An 18,495-nucleotide genomic window follows, 5' to 3' on the forward strand; every position below is an offset into this window, starting at 1 on the left:
GTTGCTCCTTCTCTTGTCCTGCTCCAGTTACAGACAGGTAGCCGTGTTGGTCTGCCATAGTCAAAACAAAAAAATTCCTTCCAGTAGCACCTTAAAGACCAACTAAGTTAAGTTCTTGGTATGAGCTTTCGTGTGCATGCACACTTCTTCAGATACGTATCTGAAGAAGTGTGCATGCACACGAAAGCTCATACCAAGAACTAACTTAGTTGGTCTTTAAGGTGCTACTGGAAGGAATTTTTTTGTCTTGTCCTGCTGTTGCACTGCTTTGTGTCAATCCAGATTCCTGGTTTATGTTCCCCAGGAACAGTAAAACATAGAACAAACCTGGGCTACAGCTCTTGATTTATCTGGAATGAGATAAGTCATGAGCTCAGTTTGGGTGCAATGCTAATAATAGTAATAATAGTAAAAATAGTAATAGTAATAATAATAATAATAATAATAATAATAATAATAATAATAATAATAATGGTTTAACAAACAGTAGTGTGGCAGCAGCTGGACTAGCAAAGCAACAGCAACATTTTCTCTTGGAAACTGTTTCATTTGTGCTCAGCCATAGTTTGGTTTGGCATTTTGTGCAAACTGGGCCGTTTTATGCTGAAATGATTAATTTCCACTGTGGAAATATGTTTGATGTTAATTTCTCTCCACCCCATCACCGCCCCAATTTTATTTTCAAAATATTGCTGTATTAAAGGAACAGCATCCAAGCTCCTGTTTTCTTAAAATTTTGGACCAGGTAAGCCACATTCTGCAACAAGAAAAGCAAGGTGCTGTAACTTGCAATGCAAAGATACCACCTTTATGCATTTATTTATCTGGTCTATTTTTTTGGGGGGGGGTCCTGCAACTATACATTGGAATCTACTTTGGATCCATACTGAGTCAAATTTAAATGACAGGTACGGACTTCAAACCAGTTTTGGACGATATATCGCCCAGCCCACGTACATTCTCTCTTTCAAATATGCTTGCAGACACACACTTCCCACAGTTGATGCATGCGGATCCGCTGATCAAGGAGTTACCGGCGCGCGCGCACATGCTCTTTGCTCCTCAAATGTTTGATATTGTGACTGGGGAGGACAGTTTGCTTCACCAACAGGGCTCTGGGCTTTTCTCCCAGTAGGACTGTGTGTTAGTTGGATTCCCACCCCCAATGCTGCCCAAGTTGGTTGAGTCTTGGGGGGCCTAGAACTTGCCCCGATAGCTATGTATTATTTATTTATTTATTTCCCCATTCTTTATGATCACACTTTCATCCAGGGATGTCGAATAACTTACCAAAAAAAAAATCATTCAGTCGAAAATCGTAACAATAGCATGCATCAAAATCCTCCTCCTATTAGTTATACATAACAGTATATACTTTTGTCCCTACTCATTTACCCTAATTTTTTTCCTTCCCCTTCCTCCCTCCCCTTTAACCCCTCTCCCCCAAAATTGTTCTCTCTTCAGATCTTTAACCATGTGCACAGATTATTCATTCTAATTTGGATGCTTGGGTTGGCTCCCCCCCCCCCCCCCGGGGCTATCCAATTCCTATAACTTGTCCATTTATTCAAAATCTTTTGACATTAGTTTTCCCATGTATCTTCCGTCATTACCTGTTCAAATATATCCCCATAGCTATATGAATCCCTGTGTAGCGCACGTCCATGCATAGCTATCTGGCAGCAGTAAAATGCCACTTGCTAGGCCGGGGGACAGCTGAGTGCCAGCTATAGTTGTGAAGGAGGGAAGAGGGAATGCAAGTCTTGGGCTGCCCAAAAACTGATGAGGTTGGACATACCCAGCGGCCTGATCCTGCAGAGCAAAGGAAGGAGAGGCAGGGCTCATCTGTCGATGTGGTTTATTCTGGGGTAGCGAGTCTCTTGCAGTTGCTAAACATAGTTTGTGGTCGCTCTCCTCGGTCCTCGGCCAGTGGGATGTGAATTCAGAGCAGCGGGGTTAAAAGCCTGTGTGGCAAAGCCTGCCAGCTGTCACTGCGGCACATTCCAGGGGGTGCCTCTGCTTCCGTGCCAGTCCCTCCCGCGTAGCACAAACCCCGTGCAAAACTTCCTGTGCCAGCACCGGTTTAGCCAGAGGGAGGGTTGCACCTGTCCTCTCAGCAGTAATGGTAAAGGGACCCCTGACCATTAGGTCCAGAGCAGCGCACGGAAACACCGTTTACCTTCCCGCCGGAGCGGTGTATATTTATCTACTTGCACTTTGACGTGCTTTCGAGCTGCTAGGTTGGCAGGAGCTGGGACCGAGCAACGGGAGCTCACTCCGTCGCGGGGATTCGAACCGCCGACCTTCTGATCGGCAAGTCCTAGGCTCTGTGGTTTAACCCACAGCGCCACCCATGTCCCTCCTCCCAACAGAGCCCGGTGCAAAAACAAATTGCCATATCTTTGGTCCCTTTGTCTCGCCAGGTGGGAAGAGGAGTATACGTTGCGCGTTCAGCTGCAAGACCGAGTGACTGAGCTGCACGAGGTGAGGATCACCCTTTCCCCTCCGACTCCCTGCGCCCCGGGCCTGGGTATCTCCAAGCGCTGACCTGTCTATATGTCTACCTCTCCCCTAGGAGGCCCAAGAAGCGGAAGCGTGTCAGGAAGAGCTGGCGATGAAGGTGGAGCAGCTGAAAGCAGAGCTGGTCGTTTTCAAGGGGCTGATGAGCAATGTGAGTCTATGTACTGCATCCCCAAATGTGCACCCTGGTTTATTTTGGACCACGGATGGCTGGCAAGTGAAGACATGTCAACTGGCATAGTCCACAGCAGGGGGGATTTGATTTGAATCAAATCGATGTAAATCTTTTATTTTTTTATTTTTTTACAGAAAGACTCATTCTTGCTGGTATCATCTTAATATTGACAACCAGGCAGAGTGGATAAAAATCAATGCTTTTGTTTATTTAAGAAAGCGGATTTAAAAAAAATATTTAAATTGGATTTTTTTTTTATTTAAATCGGATTTTTAAAATAAAATGCTTTTGGAGGAAAAATCTTTCAAAAGATAGTTTTCTCTTTAGTTAGTTTTCTCTTTAGATAGTTACATTATAGTTACATTATAGTCCAAATGCTATATATATATATATATATCAAATATCTCACCTCTACGGGGAGGAAACCTTCCAGCTGACAAGAACCTACGAGAAACTAGAAATCCGAAGAGCCACCATCTTATGTGATCTCTTGTTCCTACGCAACTGCCGAGACAACAACTTAATTCCCACAAGCTTCCAACTTAAATTCCACTCTAAAACCCCAGCTACCGAAAGGATCCTGAAACGAACTGAACTATCCCTAATCAGAAACGAACTACACAAGAAAATATACCTACTAAACCAAACCAACAAAGATCTGCTCACTCTTCACCTCAAACTCTGTAACAAAATCCACCCTGCACTCTGGGACAAATGCAAACAACTAGCCGTCTGGAGAGCTGAAACGGAGACCTCACATAAGACAGACACACATACCAACAAACTCCACAAACTAGAGAAACGCCAGAAGCCCAGCCACCCTCCACAACAACCCATGAAACAAACAGTACATAACATATCAGACAGGATCCTCACCTCAACTGAAACCAAAGTACTCTCCAAAGGTTTCAACTTTGCAGTCGCCCCGAGACGCATCCCCACGGAAAACATCATATGCGGAGTCGAAGCTAGCCTAACCAAAATCAACCCAGATGAAGCCAATAAAATCAGACTTGAAGTCACCAACATCCTCTGCTCCAGCAAACCACCCAGAAGCAATTTACACAAAGAAGAACAGAAAGCACTCACCAACCTGAGGAAAGACAACAACATAATCATTCTCCCAGCAGACAAAGGTAATGCCACTGTTGTGATGAACACATCGGACTACCAAGCAAAACTATCAAATCTACTCCAAGACCCTACCTACCAACCTATAAAAACAGATCCCACCACCTACCTGGAAAAAACCACCAAATCCAAAATAAAAGCCTCTCCTATCAGTGAAGAAATCCAGCTAAGAATCATCCCCAGAGAAAAATCATCCAGATGCCCCAAACTCTACGGCCTCCCCAAGATACACAAAGAAGGAACACCACTCAGACCAATAGTCAGCTCCATAGGCTCACCTCTACAAAATCTCGCTAAATTTCTCGCCAAGCAACTCCAGCCCTATGCAGAATCCATCTCTTCACACGTTCCAAACTCCTTCCAGTTCATAGAAACAATAAAGAAGCAAAACCTACATCCCAATGACCTACTTGTGAGCTTCGATGTTGTATCTCTCTTCACACAAGTGCCCATTAATGAAGCCTTGACAGCCATTCAAAACAAATACAATCCCCCCGAATACATCTTGGACCTGACCAACCACTGCCTAACCAACACGTACTTCATCCACAATGGACAAAGATACAAACAGATAGAAGGAGCACCTATGGGATCACCCCTCTCACCGGTCATCGCAAACCTGTACATGGAACACTTTGAAACCAATGCTTTAGACAAGTCAGAACACAAACCCAAACTTTGGCTCAGATATGTTGACGACACCTTTGTAATTTGGCCACACGGGAAGGAAAAACTGGACAGCTTCCTCACACATCTCAACAGCCTACACCCCAAAATACAATTCACTATGGAAATAGAAGCCAACAACCAACTTCCCTTTCTTGACGTCCTAATCTACAAAAAACCTGATGGCTCCCTAGGACACACTATCTACCGGAAAAAAAACACACACCAACCGCTACTTACATGCACAATCACACCACCACCCTGCACAAATAAACTCCGTAGCCAAGACTCTCATCTCCAGAACCAAACGCCTGGCTGACAAAGACCACTTGACAACTGAGTTACAGAATCTCTCAAATGTGTTAATTGCCAATGGATACCAGCAAAACAGGGTTACGAAGCTAATCCAAAAAGAAACACCCCCCAAAAACCAAGACACAGAAGAAAACAATGGCATGGCCCTCCTTCCTTATATCAAGGGCACTACAGATAAAATTAGCAAAATCCTCCATAAACACAATATCAAAACAGCCTTTTGCGCCAACCAAAAAATAGCCAATATCCTCAGAAACCCCAAGGATAAAATCCAGTTGGAAAACCAAGGGGTCTATGAAATACCCTGCAAAGTCTGCCCAGCCACGTACATTGGACAAACAAACAGACGAATAAATGCACGTATCGCAGAACACAAGAATGCCGTCAAAAAAGAAGAAAAAACTTCCTCTCTCTTCCAACACATGAAAGAAACAGGACACGAAATTAATTTTGCAGATTCCAAATTGCTCTCTAACATGGAACATCACCACAAGAGAATAATCATGGAAGCCATCGAGATAGAGAAACACCCTCACAACATGAACAAGCGTGACGACACATCCCGCTTGCCAGACATCTGGAAATTAGCCCTCCCCACAAAAACTGACACCAGATCCAGAGGCACACAGAACGCCATCACCAATCAACCACACCAGACCCAAACCCAGACCCTCTCCACAGATAAATTACAGACACCATCCAGTAGCCAAACCATGGTGGCACCTCCGGATGCTGCACCCCCCTGCAATCCCTACACAGATCTGGCTGGCACAGGCCACAAAACCACAGCTCGCCCCTATACACGAAGCCAAGCCAGAGCACAACTAAATGTAGTACACCCATCTTCTCAGAAAAACTCTTCACAAAGTTCAAGAGGTCAAGACACAAAGGCTTTAGCAACTAATCCACACCTAATGACCCACCTAAGTGGTACTCAGGATATCACTCAAGAAATCACTCAAGATATCCCTCAAGCAATTAAGGAACAAAAGAAGAAAAGGCACACTAGCCTGGGAACTTCCTCTCTGCCCAAAACATTGGAGGCCACACCTCCTCAACAGTATTTATAGGAACTCAAACACTGAGATCCTGCTCTGTTCCAGTAACAAGAAGCCGAAAGCACCAGCCTGAAGATGACGAGTGAGACCTCGTCGAAACGTCGCCTAGACACCCCAACTTTTACACGGGAAGATACCCGAGGACACCAAAACCTGCATTCCTGTACCCGTGAAAATCTACGAAAGCATATATATATATATATATATATATGCAGGTTTTGGTGTCCTCGGGTATCTTCCCGTGTAAAAGTTGGGGTGTCTAGGCGACGTTTCGACGAGGTCTCACTCGTCATCTTCAGGCTGGTGCTTTCGGCTTCTTGTTACTGGAACAGAGCAGGATCTCAGTGTTTGAGTTCCTATAAATACTGTTGAGGAGGTTCTGGGCAGAGAGGAAGTTCCCAGGCTAGTGTGCCTTTTCTTCTTTTGTTCCTTAATTGCTTGAGGGATATCTTGAGTGATTTCTTGAGTGATATCCTGCTTCAGGATGAGAACAGAAATATCCAGGATATCACTCAAGAAATCACTCAAGATATCCCTCAAGCAATTAAGGAACAAAAGAAGAAAAGGCACACTAGCCTGGGAACTTCCTCTCTGCCCAGAACCTCCTCAACAGTATTTATAGGAACTCAAACACTGAGATCCTGCTCTGTTCCAGTAACAAGAAGCCGAAAGCACCAGCCTGAAGATGACGAGTGAGACCTCGTCGAAACGTCGCCTAGACACCCCAACTTTTACACGGGAAGATACCCGAGGACACCAAAACCTGCATTCCTGTACCCGTGAAAATCTACGAAAGCATATATATATATATATATATATATAAGGATTTGTTTTAAGTTTTTAATGTGTGCTAAAACTCAGTCTAAGGTTTTTTTAAAAATTGTTTAACCACATCAGTTAACAAACATCAGTTAACAAAAAAATATGATTTACATTTTAAAAATCATATTCATACACACACACACACAGTGGTACCACAGTGGTACCTCGGGTTACATACGCTTCAGGTTACAGACGCTTCAGGTTACAGACTCTGCTAACCCAGAAATAGTGCTTCAGGTTAAGAACTTTGCTTCAGGATGAGAACAGAAATTGTGCCCCGGCAGCACACCAGCAGCAGGAGGCTCCATTAGCTAAAGTGGTGCTTCAGGTTAAGAACCGTTTCAGGTTAAGTACGGACCTCCGGAACGAATTAAGTACTTAACCTGAGGTACCACTGTATATATAAAATAATCCACCCTGGTCCACAGAGGATGCTCTGTTGCTGGGATGGAGTGGGGTCCCTGTGGCATTCCAGTTGTTGTTGGTCCAGAACTCCCCTCTATTACGACAGTAAAGGCTGAATGAATGAAACTTCCATCTTCTCCCTGACCATTGGCCGTGCCTACTGGAATAGGTGGGATTTGGGGTCCTGGGGGGGCCACAGCATCCCCACACCTGCTGTGCTACTTGTCTATACAATATGCTGCCCAACACCAGGTTTCTCCTCCACTCCATCCTTAATGTAAGAGTTCATTCACACCAGAAGCTTCAGAGGCCCATACTGAGCAATCCCCATCTCTCCCCCCCCAAACTTTTCCTTTTCCTTTTCTCCTTTAATTAAGAAAAGGTTTCAGTTTTATTTCCTTTATCTCTAGTGAGAAAAGGAGAAGAAGAAAAGAAAAATGAAAAGGCACCAATATGTGTAGGAAAAAAATATGAATGTACACGGGGGGAAATACCCTGACCCACACATACTTTTTGGAGGGATGCGGGTGGCGCTGTGGTCTAAACCACAGAGCCTAGGACTTGCCGATCAGAAAGTTGGCAGTTCGAATCCCTCACGGGGTGAGCTCCCATTGTTCGGTCCCAGCTCCTGCCCACCTAGCAGTTAGAAAGCACTTCAAGTGCAAGTAGATAAATAGGTACCACTGTGACGGGGAGGTAAACGGCGTTTCCGTGCGCTGCTCTGGTTCGCCTGAAGCAGCTTAGTCCTGCTGGCCACATGACCCGGAAGCTGTCTGCAGACAAACACCGACTCCCTCAGTCTATAGAGCAAGATGAGCATGCAACCTCAGAGTCGTCCGCAACTGGGCCTAATGGTCAGGGGTCCCTTTACCTTTACACATTCTTTTATGAATGTGATATTATTATCCTAATATATATGCAAATATTAATAGCCTACTACATTTTGTATGAAATCATTCCAAATACAGTGGACCCTCTAGTTACATACCGCTCTGGATACGGAACTTTTGGGTTATGTTCGCGTCAAAACCGAAAGTGTATACTTCTGGGTTTCACCGTGCGCTCATGCGCAGAAGCTCTCAATTGCACCGTGCACATGCGCAGAAACAATGCCTCTGCCTATGGACTTTTCGGGTTGCGGACGGACCCCCAGAATGAATTTAATTAGTATCCAGAGGGTCCACTGTATTGTCACATTGATCCAAATAAAGCCTACGTCTGCAAGTAGTCTGTTCATAAGGGAACAGAGGACCTTACGTAACGATCCCTAACTTTCCTTTCTTTCCCCCCTCTCCTCTTTTTCTTGTGTGCTGGGCCAGAATCTTACCGAGCTCGATACCAAAATCCAAGAGAAAGCCATGAAAGTGGATATGGACATCTGTCGGCGCATAGACATCACGGCTAAACTGTGCGACGTCGCCCAGCAGCGCAACTGCGAGGACATGATCAAAATGTTTCAGGTGAGAGGCACCAGCCCCACTTCCCCCCTGTGGGGAAGGGCCACAGCGCCCCCCCCCCCCCACTTTCCCAGGGGGAACAGAACCCCCCTGCCACCCAAACCTCATTCCATGTATTCACCTCCGTCCCCTGGGCAAAACCGACAGGCAGTTAGCCTTCACGAGACCCTCTGTGAGGATGTGTGGTAGGAACTCTGTACCCCAACCCCACCCCTGGCCCCTCTCATCATCTCTTCAGGGCCCCCACCTCAGTCTCTTGGCAGCCCCCGTCAGGGAAGCAGCCGGAGAGGGAGACATGGTGGAAGTGTTTGTGTGTGCCTCTCTCTAACACCGTCTCTCCCCTCTCCTCCCCGTCCCCCTTCTCTCTCTCTTTCTTTGTCTTATTCACTCACTCACTCTTCTTTCTCTTGCTTCCCCTATAGAATCAGTTGGTTAGTTGTTGTTTGTTTCTTTTCTTCATTGAGCTGGAAAACTGCGAGTTAGAAGCTTTTCTGTAAAAATTTTTTTAAAGAATTAACTGTAATTCCCGGCATTTTCCTCTTTTTTCTTCTGGACACCTCTGTCTTAATCTTGTCTTCCCGACACCATCTTTGGGGTGTGATTGGAGTTCCCTTTACTGTGAACCCTCATCAGATTCCATCTTTCCATTGCTTAGTTTTTAATTTTTAAAAAAATTAGAGGTTTCTAAAAATTGCATTTTAGCCATCGCACCATCTTTAACCTGGTCATAATAAGCCCGTCTCTCTCTCTCTCCTCTCTCTCGATCTCTCTGTTTCTCTCTTTTGCTCTCTTCCTTCCTTCTTTCTTTCTCTCTTTCTGTCTCCACATCACCCTACACCACCCCATTCCCCCTCCCATCTCTTTCCACCCCCCCACCTCCGACCTCCAACCCGACCTCGTTCTGTAGTCTCTGCACTTGTCTCCCATTAAGGTCCCAGCCACGATGGGGCGGAAGCGGGAGAGGAAGCTGGTCAGCGACGAGGACACCTCCCTCTCCGAGAGCGAGACTTCCAAAAAACTGGAGGAGGAGGAAGAGGATGAAACCACCGCCATGAGCATCAATGAGGAGATGCAGAGGATGCTGAACCAGCTGTGAGTTTATCCCTTGCTTCTGGAGTTACCTTCTAATAGGGCCAAGTTACTGGTTGTTGTTGTTGTTTAGTCGTTTAGTCATTTAGTCATGTCCGACCCCTGGACCAGAGCACACCAGGCCCTCTTGTCTTCCACTGCCTCCCGCAGATTGGTCAAACTCATGCTGGTAGCTTCGAGAACACTGTCCAACCATCTCATCCTCTGTCGTCCCCTTCTCCTTGTGCCCTCCATCTTTCCCAACATCAGGGTCTTTTCCAGGGAGTCTTCTCTTCTCATGAGGTGGCCAAAGTCTTGGAGCCTCAGCTTCAGGATCTGTCCTTCCAGTGAGCACTCAGGGCTGATTTCCTTCAGAATGGAGAGGTTTGATCTTCTTGCAGTCCATGGGACTCTCAAGAGTCTCCTCCAGCATCCATTCTTCGGCGATCAGCCTTCTTTATGGTCCAGCTCTCACTTCCGTACATCACTACTGGAAAAACCAGAGCTTTAACTATACGGACCTTAAGTTACTGGTTAGGGATTGCTAACCCAGCCTGGGGTGTGGGGGAACGAAACAGAATTCCGTGATCCTCTGTGGCTATACGCTGAGATTGCCAGACCACAACTCCCATCAGGCCTGTCCGTGGCTGATGGGAGTTGGGAGTCCGACAACATCTCAACATCACCACATTGTGCTACCCTTGTGGTTACGTTTTGCTCCCTTTTTTAATTTAGAGGAATAATCCTGGGGATAGGTCTTATAAGAGCATTACATGGGGCTACCATTGAAGGTGACCCGGAAACTCCAGAATGCGGCAGCTAGACTGGTGACTGGGAGTGGCTGCCGAGACCATATTACACCAGCCCTGAAAGACCTACATTGGCTCCCAGTATGTTTCCAAGCACAATTCAAAGTGATGGTGCTGACCTTTAAAACCCTAAATGGCCTCAGCTCAGTATACCTGAAGGAGCGTCTCCACCCCCATCGTTCAGCCCGGACACTGAGGTCCAGCTCCGAGGGCCTTTTGGCAGTTCCCTCACTGCAGGAAGTGAGGTTACAGGGAACCAGGTAGAGGGCCTTCTTGTGTATTGGCAACCCTATGTGGAACGTACTCCCATCAGATGTCAAGGAAATAAACAACTGTCTGACTTTTAGAAGACATCTGAAGGCAACCCTGTTTAGGGAAGTTTTTAGGGTTTGATGTTTTATTGTGTTTTTAATATTTTGTTGGGAGCCACCCAGAGTCGCTCGGGAAACCCACCCAGATGGGCAGGGTATAAATTATTATTATTATTATTATTATTATTATTATTATTATTATTAAGCTGTCTCATGTGCTTTCAAAAAAGGCAAAGGACTTCCTTGCAGTCTGCCTTATCGTCATAATCTTTCTTGGGACACCTGCCCTAAATTAGTGACTAAATACCATCCAAATACTACATCTATGAAGCCTTCATTTGCTAGATGAAGCCAGCTTTCTCGCATGAAGGACTGCCTGAAGGAGGAAGGGGGGGTGGGGGTGGTGCAGCTGTCCTGGCCGCTGGACCTAGCATCTGATCGAGAACATCTTTTCCCCGACCAAATTTTTTTTATTAGTTTTCATAGTATTATAAACAAACAAACAAACACAAAAGACAGACAAACATAAATCATAGCCTTATTGAAAATTACACTTATTAACTTTGTTAAGTGACTTCCTTGCTTCCCCTTAGTTGAATTTCATTGCATGTCCTTTTAACGGTTTTCCAAATCCCAATTCTTATGAAATTTAACTTAAACATTAACATCCTTAAATCTTCACCTTATGGAATTAAACATATTAATTCATCACTTAACATAAATAAAATCCTAAGCCAATTAAGTATCTGCAAGCTATTTTCAGTTAATTTAACTTAACAAATTTAACTAGATAATCATTAAATTTATTCCACTCTTCCTGATACTCCTCCTCCTTCTGGTCACGGACTCTTCCAGTTAGGTCGGCTAGCTGTGAAAAATCCATCATCATCATCTGCCATTCTTCTGTTGCTGGTAATTCTTGGGTTTTCCACTTTTTAGCTAACAAAATACGAGCAGCAGTTGTGGCATGCAAAATTTTTTTAACATCTTTCTTGGGGATCCGATCGAGAACATCTAAGACGGCCGCTCCCAGAACTGAAGTTGCTGGGATGGTCCCTCGCAAGGCAGTCCCAGTACGGCAACGTAGCGAAGTCTCTCCTCCTATTGCTTCTGGGCGTGCCTGCCCACCGTCTCTTTGCTGATAATGCGGTTCCTTTGTCCCCAGGAGGGAGTATGACTTTGAAGATGACTGCGACAGCCTCACCTGGGAGGAGACGGAAGAAACGCTGCTGCTGTGGGAGGATTTCTCTGGCTATGCTATCGCTGCAGCTGAAGCACAGGGGGAGGTAAGCGAGTGGCCTCTTTGGTGCTCCTCCTCTTGTCAGAGTACATTTCCCCGCAAGCCCTTCTCCATTGTTGTTGAGTGGGTGCTTTGAGTCGTGCTTGAAGGTTGGGCACAAAACCAAAACCAAACCAGTCAGCAGTGGCGTAGCGTGGGGGGTGCAGGGGGGGCCGGCCGCACCGGGCGCAACATCTGGGGTTAGGGCAAATCCACGGGTTAGGGGGCGCAAATCCACGGGTTAGGGGGCGCAAATTACTTGCCTTGCCCCGGGTGCTGACAACCCATGCTACGCCACTGCCAGTCAGAATTCTTGGCCAAGGGATTCCTAGATTTCCTTGGTTTGCAGAAGAAGGTGTCCTTGTTTTGCTTCTTAAGGAAGGGGCAGTAATAATAATAATAATAATTATAATTGTTAAGTTGTGGGTGAACATATCAGACGACACAGCGATTCTTCAAACAGCTCTTGTTTATTCCCAGGCCAGAACAGAACTGAACTGAAGGGCTCAGCCAGCCTGCTTATATAGAGCTCCAGTACAACGTAACTGTAACAATTTTCTAAAACTATCCAATCACTGAACGTCACTTTCGACCCCTTATTTGCATAACTATCTACAGTATCCCCCTGCTGGCCCAGGGTGAGAACTTCAGTACATAACAATAATTATTATTATCTCCTACTGAAACTGCTGGGGAGAAGGGGGGCAAATTGTTCACCTCTTCCTCCTCCTCTGAGAGAAGCTGATCTGGCTGAGGATACCCTTCCCACTGTTCCGACCATTCCGTGGCACCCAATGGAGCTTCCTTCAGCTAATACCATGGGTTGCTTGGCTCCTGCCCTCTGTGCCACTGTGTGCTCTCAGCAGATGCGCCGGCTTGCCTCCGCAATGGAGGGGGCCACTCTGTGAGATGTGCTCAAGCCATGTGCACGCACTGCACAGTTTGTGTGCATAACGTGAGCATTTTGTGTGGTGTGCGCACGTCACTGCAGGATATTGAGGGGGCCCGGTCCCCTCCTTGAAAATTTAGGAGAGGGGACGAGGCCCCTCGGGCCCCCCCTCCCCAGATGGCCCCCCTGATTCTCAGGTGGAGCGATGAGCTCTGTCAACACACTGTAAGTGAGGCTGTGAACATCATGCGCTCTGTAGCCTGTTGTCCTTCTGTGGTGATGGACGCCGTGTCGTTTTGCAATCTGTGTCACTGATGGGGGGCAACCGCTCTCTTTCTTTCTTTTTGGGGTCACTGCCACCTTCCTTGCCAGCAGCCGGACGACAGCTTGGAGAAAGTAATCAAGGATACGGAATCGCTCTTCAAAAGCAGGGAGAAGGAATATCAGGAAACCATCGACCAAATCGAGGTGGGGGAAAGAAGACTGTGCAAGGAAATAAATGCTGGAGATGAGCTATTAGATCCCTGCCACCGCCAGAAAAGGAAGGAGACCCGTGGGGATCAGGGTTAGATGGTCACACGGCTTGATGCGGGGTGGGGGCTGGCTCAGCTCAGGGGGGCACCCAAGGGGGGGATCGGTGGCATCTTGCAGCGCCGGATTTAGGGTGGTTCACCCTCACAGGGCACCAAGCCGAAGGGGTACAAAATTGAGAAGATTTGCAATTGAGAAGATCCATTTGGGGGAGCCAAATTTTGACAGTCTGCAGCAGATTGAGCAAATGAGACCAAGAGTGGGTCCAAGAGTCAAGAAAGTGGTTTCTGCATGTGCTGCTGAGGGAAGTGAGGGGCAGATGGGGCTCATCAACCTGGGAAGGTGGTATAATAATAATAATAATAATAATAATAATAATAATAATAATAATAATAATAATTTATTATTATACCCTGCCCATCTGGCTGAGTTTCCCCAGCCACTCTGGGCGGCTCCCAATCAAGTGTTAAAAACAGTACAGCGTTAAATATTAAAAACTTCCCTGAACAGGGCTGCTCCTAGGTAGCCCACCTAGGAGAAGGAAGACTCTGACCCTAAACCTCCAGGGCCTTGTGGGATATCTTTGGGAGAAAAAAAGCCTAAGGAGTAAACCCCACACAAATCCAGAGAGGAGTCCCTAAAACTTGTCCCTAAGACAAGGCGCCTTGTACGCCTCTTTCCGGCAACTCCTGCAGCCAAGGTGGTGCCAGACATATTGCTTTGCTTTCCTTTGGACCCCATCAGCAAGGCCAAGGGGAGGGTCTTGTCGCCTAGGCAGCCCAGGACCCAGTAGGGAGCTTCATGCTCCGGCACCGGAGGCAGAGAACAGGCGGGGGCTGGCGCACGTCCCAGGGGCGTGGTGTGCCGCCCAGGGGGTGAGGCGCATGTCCTGGGGGCATGGTGCACCACCTGCAAGGGCATGGCACCCAGCATGCGGGAGGGCAGCCGCGATGGCACCCCACCGGGATCGTGGTGCTGGGGGCGGTACACTCCCTCCATCCCCCTCTTCCTCCACCAGTGCCAGGACCTCCATACACACTGCCAAGGGTTGCGCCCCAGGGAAGGTCAATTTGGTGGTGCTAACACAGTGGTTTGACTTCACCCCTGGAGGCACTGCAATGTCTCTTGGAGCAGATGGATGCCTACGACAACAAAAAGGGTGTGTGTAAGAAGGAAATGTCAGTATATTGAATTTTATTACATACAGTGTTTGGGGAGACTTTGCCCAGCAAGGCTTGGCCTCCCAGTTTCTGGGGAGGGTGGCAGGGCAGCCATTTCCTTCTCCCCATGGGAGAATGGAGGTTAGCCATTTATTTATGCTAGGAAAAGTAAAGGGGGGGCATCGCAGGCCCAGGGACTGAATGTGGCCCTTCAAGTCTCTCTATCCAGCCCTCAAGATGTGCTTTTGGCTGTCTGAAATGTGTCTTTGAATTCTGGCCGTGTGTACTGCCAGATACTGGGAGGCCAGGCCTTGCTGGGCAGAGTCTCCCCAAACCCTGTATGTAATAAAATTCAACAGAGCAGGACAGAGAGAGATATAAATGGGTGTGCATGTGTGGAAAGCTCTCTGGCATTTGCCTGGCTCCAGTGTAGCGGGTGGCGCTGTGGTCTAAACCACTGGACCTCTTGGGCTTGCTGATCGGAAGGTTGGCAGTTCAAGTCTGCGATGGGGTGAGTTCCCGTTGCTCTTTCTCAGCTCCTGCCAACCCAGCAGTTCAAAAGCACGCCAGTGCAAGTAGATAAATAGGTACCACTGCGGTTGCGCCAGAAGCGGTTTAGTCTTGCTGGCCTCATGACCCGGAAAGCTGTCTGCGGACAAACGCCGGCTCCCTTTGCCTGAAAGCGAGGTGAGCGCCCCATAATCGCCTTTGACTGAACTTAACAGTCCAAGGGTCCTTTACCTTCATAGCTGTCAACATTTCCCTTTTTTTCAGGGAAATTCCCTTATTCCGAATAGGATTCCTCGCAAGAAAAGGGAAAAGTTGACAGCTATGTTTACCTTTAAAAAGGTAAAGGGACCCCTGACCGTTAGGTCCAGTCGTGACCGACTCTGGGGTTGCGGCGCTCATCTCGCTTTACTGGCCGAGGGAGCCGGCGTACAGCTTCCGGGTCATGTGGCCAGCATGACTAAGCCGCTTCTGGCGAACCAGAGCAGCGCACGGATATGCCGTTTACCTTCTCGCCGGAGCAGTACCTATTTATCTACTTGCGCTGGTGTGCTTTCGAACTGCTAGGTTGGCAGGAGCAGGGACTGAGCAACGGGAGCTCACCCCATCGCGGGGATTTGAACCGCCGACCTTCTGATCGGCAAGTCCTAGGCTCTGTGGTTTAACCCACAGCGCCACCCACGTCCCTTATGCTTACCTTTACCTTTTACCTATCACATAAAGTTAAGAGTTGCATCCAGCAGACATGGGAAAGGGCTGGTTTTTTTGAGATGGGGTGGATCTGGATTGCTGTTGGCAGGATGAGTGCCCCTGAAACTCCTCTCTTCCTCAGTTGGAGTTGGCCACAGCAAAGAACGACATGAACCGGCACCTGCACGAGTACATGGAGATGTGTAGCATGAAGCGAGGTCTGGACGTGCAGATGGAGACTTGCCGCCGCCTCATCACCCAGTCGGGAGACAGGTGAGCTCCTCTAGTGGGGATCTAGGCCAGGCCCTAGTCCTTGCTGTGGGAAGGGTACACCGGTTGGAGGGGGGCATCTGCAGGGCCTTGTCAGTTGTCTTCCCTGTTGTGGGAGGGGAGGGGAGTGTGTGTGTCCGTGGGGGGCGGGCGGGAGGCGGAGGCAAATTTGGGCTGGATTCTGAGTGATGGGCTGTAACCCCCCCTTGCAGACTTACAGGAGTTGTGTTTCGTGCCATGTGTCTCTAGAAGGTGACGCAGTTCCGACAGGCGCAGTCGCCGTCGAAAGAGAGCTTCGGCCGGACAAAGAGAAGCATCGCCGACCCGCTGGGCTTTTTTGGCACTGGTTCATGGGACAATAAATTCAGTGCAGCGCTGGGCTTGGGGAGGATGTCCGTGCTGTGCCCCCCATTCCCTCCAACCCTGGGCTTGGCAAGATTCCTAAGGAAGCTCCCTCACGCCCCCCCGTGCCCCCCTCTCTCTGTGCCCTGCAATTGCATCTAGTGTAGCCAGAATCTGACTCCCTCTCCGTTCCAGAGCGCTCTCCTGTGCTTCCTTCTCTGCCCGCCGCGAGCCTTTGTTACAGGCGCCCACTGGACCCTCCCGCCGTGTGTGTCCCCCCCTCCCCCAGCCCTAGTGCGCATGTGACCCCCGCCCTTTTTTTCTTTCAGAAAATCTCCTGCTTTCACTCCGGTCTCGAAAAGTGAATCGGCTCCAAGCGAGGAAAAGGAGGAGTCCGATCGTGACCTCCCAAGCGATGCCTCCATAAGATAATGAGGGGGGAATGTGCCCCCTCTGTATCTCTCTCCTGGCCCAGGAGTTGTGAGCGTGCCGTTGGGGGGGGGAAGCCATGCCCTCACTGTGGCTGTGCCGGACGGAAGGGAACCAGGAGCCCCACCCCGCTAGAGTCCTGCCACACAATCCTGCCTCCGCAATCTGGAGGTGCAGCTAGATAAGATGGCCATCGGGAGAGTCTGTTCCTTCCTCCTCCTCCTCTCCTCTTCTGCCCCTCCGTACTTATGTGGGCTTTAGTGGGGCGGCACCCGCCTTATTGCATCCTCTACTCCTGGGTTCTGCCTCAGGAAGGCCCCCCCGCCACCTCGCCACCTAGTATATGTGACTTGCCTCCCCATGCTACACACACAACACAAGCCGAACTGGATCCGTTCCTCTCTGCAAAACTTGAACCTCATCTCGGTGCCAAGTGGGCTTAAAGGCTGGACTCTGTTCTCTGAACAGGCAGAAGTGCATTTGGGCAGCGCGCCCCCCCCCCATCCCAAGACCACGTTGCCCCCCGACAGCAAGAGCCTCTCCTTGTGTGGGGATGAAGAACGAGCCGCGGTCTCCGTCGCTCCCGCCTCTCCGCCCTTGCGTTCCGCTTAGTCGCGCTCCCGCAGCGCAAACCATGTCTGTGATGTGCTATGTCTGGAAACGAGGAACATTAAATGGATTTGACGTCCTTTTCTACGGGCTGTTGTGCGCGTGAGATTTTGTGAGCCGCGCGGCGGGTGCTGCGGACGCGGGAGCTCTTGGTGCAGGTATTATGGGAAGCCACGAGCTGTTCTTTTAAAAAAAAACAATTTTATTAAAGGTTTTCAACATATAATGCAATAAAAACATAACAAAGTTAATATCTAGAGAAAGCTAAATAATAATAAAAAGGAAAAGAAAAGAGAGGGGGGGGGAAGAAAGAAAAGAAGAAAGAAACCTACACAAACACAATTTTTTATATTCTATCAACTTTCAGTCCTAATCTTCAATTCACAAACAGTGATCCACATCTTCCCAGTTCCCACCTGGGGCAGCTCCCATCTTTCTTGGGCTCGCACTCTGAGAAAAACCACTATGCTGTCTCTCACATAGTTTTCTAGCCATCTTTTCTTGGTATGTATCTTCATACCATATTTATAAGTATTTTTAATATTAATAAAGAATGATCCAAAACTAAAAAAAAAAGAGAGAGAGAGGTACTTCCACTCTTCTATTGTCCAATTGTATAAAGGTAAGGTAAAGGGACACCTGACCATTAGGTCCAGTCGTGACCGACTCTGGGGTTGCGGCGCTCATCTCGCTTTATTGGCCGAGGGAGCCGGCGTACAGCTTCCAGGTCATGTGGTGAACCAGAGCAGCGCACGGAAACGCCGTTTACCTTCCCGCCAGAGCAGTACCTATTTATCTACTTGCACTTTGATGTGCTTTTGAACTGCTAGGTTGGCAGGAGCTGGGACCGAGCAACGGGAGCTCACTGCTGACCTTCTGATTGGCAAATCCTAGGCTCTGTGGTTTAACCCACAGCGCCACCCACGTCCCTCATCCAATTGTATAGAATACAGTTATTTCCAATATTTGGCATATACACTCCAGAACAACTCCCAGCTGTAGGTGGTGTGCAGCTTTCTGCTGTCTGCTAAGTGAATGGCCAAGTTTTCAGA

The 18,495-nt window shown here is 48.1% G+C and overlaps 1 protein-coding gene across 5 annotated transcripts in view; it reads left to right on the forward strand.

Annotated features, from left to right (window-relative positions):
- IFFO1 (intermediate filament family orphan 1) overlaps positions 1 to 17,530 on the forward strand; it is a 29,792-nt gene extending 12,262 nt beyond the window's left edge. Inside the window, exons 2-9 of one of the 5 annotated variants that reach the window (XM_028711812.2) lie at positions 2,424 to 2,484; positions 2,576 to 2,671; positions 8,412 to 8,552; positions 9,457 to 9,641; positions 11,903 to 12,023; positions 13,281 to 13,373; positions 15,936 to 16,066; positions 16,735 to 17,530. In XM_028711812.2, coding sequence (XP_028567645.2) covers positions 2,424 to 2,484; positions 2,576 to 2,671; positions 8,412 to 8,552; positions 9,457 to 9,641; positions 11,903 to 12,023; positions 13,281 to 13,373; positions 15,936 to 16,066; positions 16,735 to 16,837 — 931 coding nt within the window. In that variant the 3' untranslated portion in view covers positions 16,838 to 17,530. The other 4 variants (XM_077921029.1, XM_028711814.2, XM_028711811.2 and 1 more) reach the window with 4 other exon arrangements.
- Positions 17,531 to 18,495: the final 965 nt, after the last annotated feature.

Source organism: Podarcis muralis, chromosome 17, assembly GCF_964188315.1.
Source record: "Podarcis muralis chromosome 17, rPodMur119.hap1.1, whole genome shotgun sequence".
In the NCBI taxonomy this organism is placed as follows: domain Eukaryota; kingdom Metazoa; phylum Chordata; class Lepidosauria; order Squamata; family Lacertidae; genus Podarcis; species Podarcis muralis.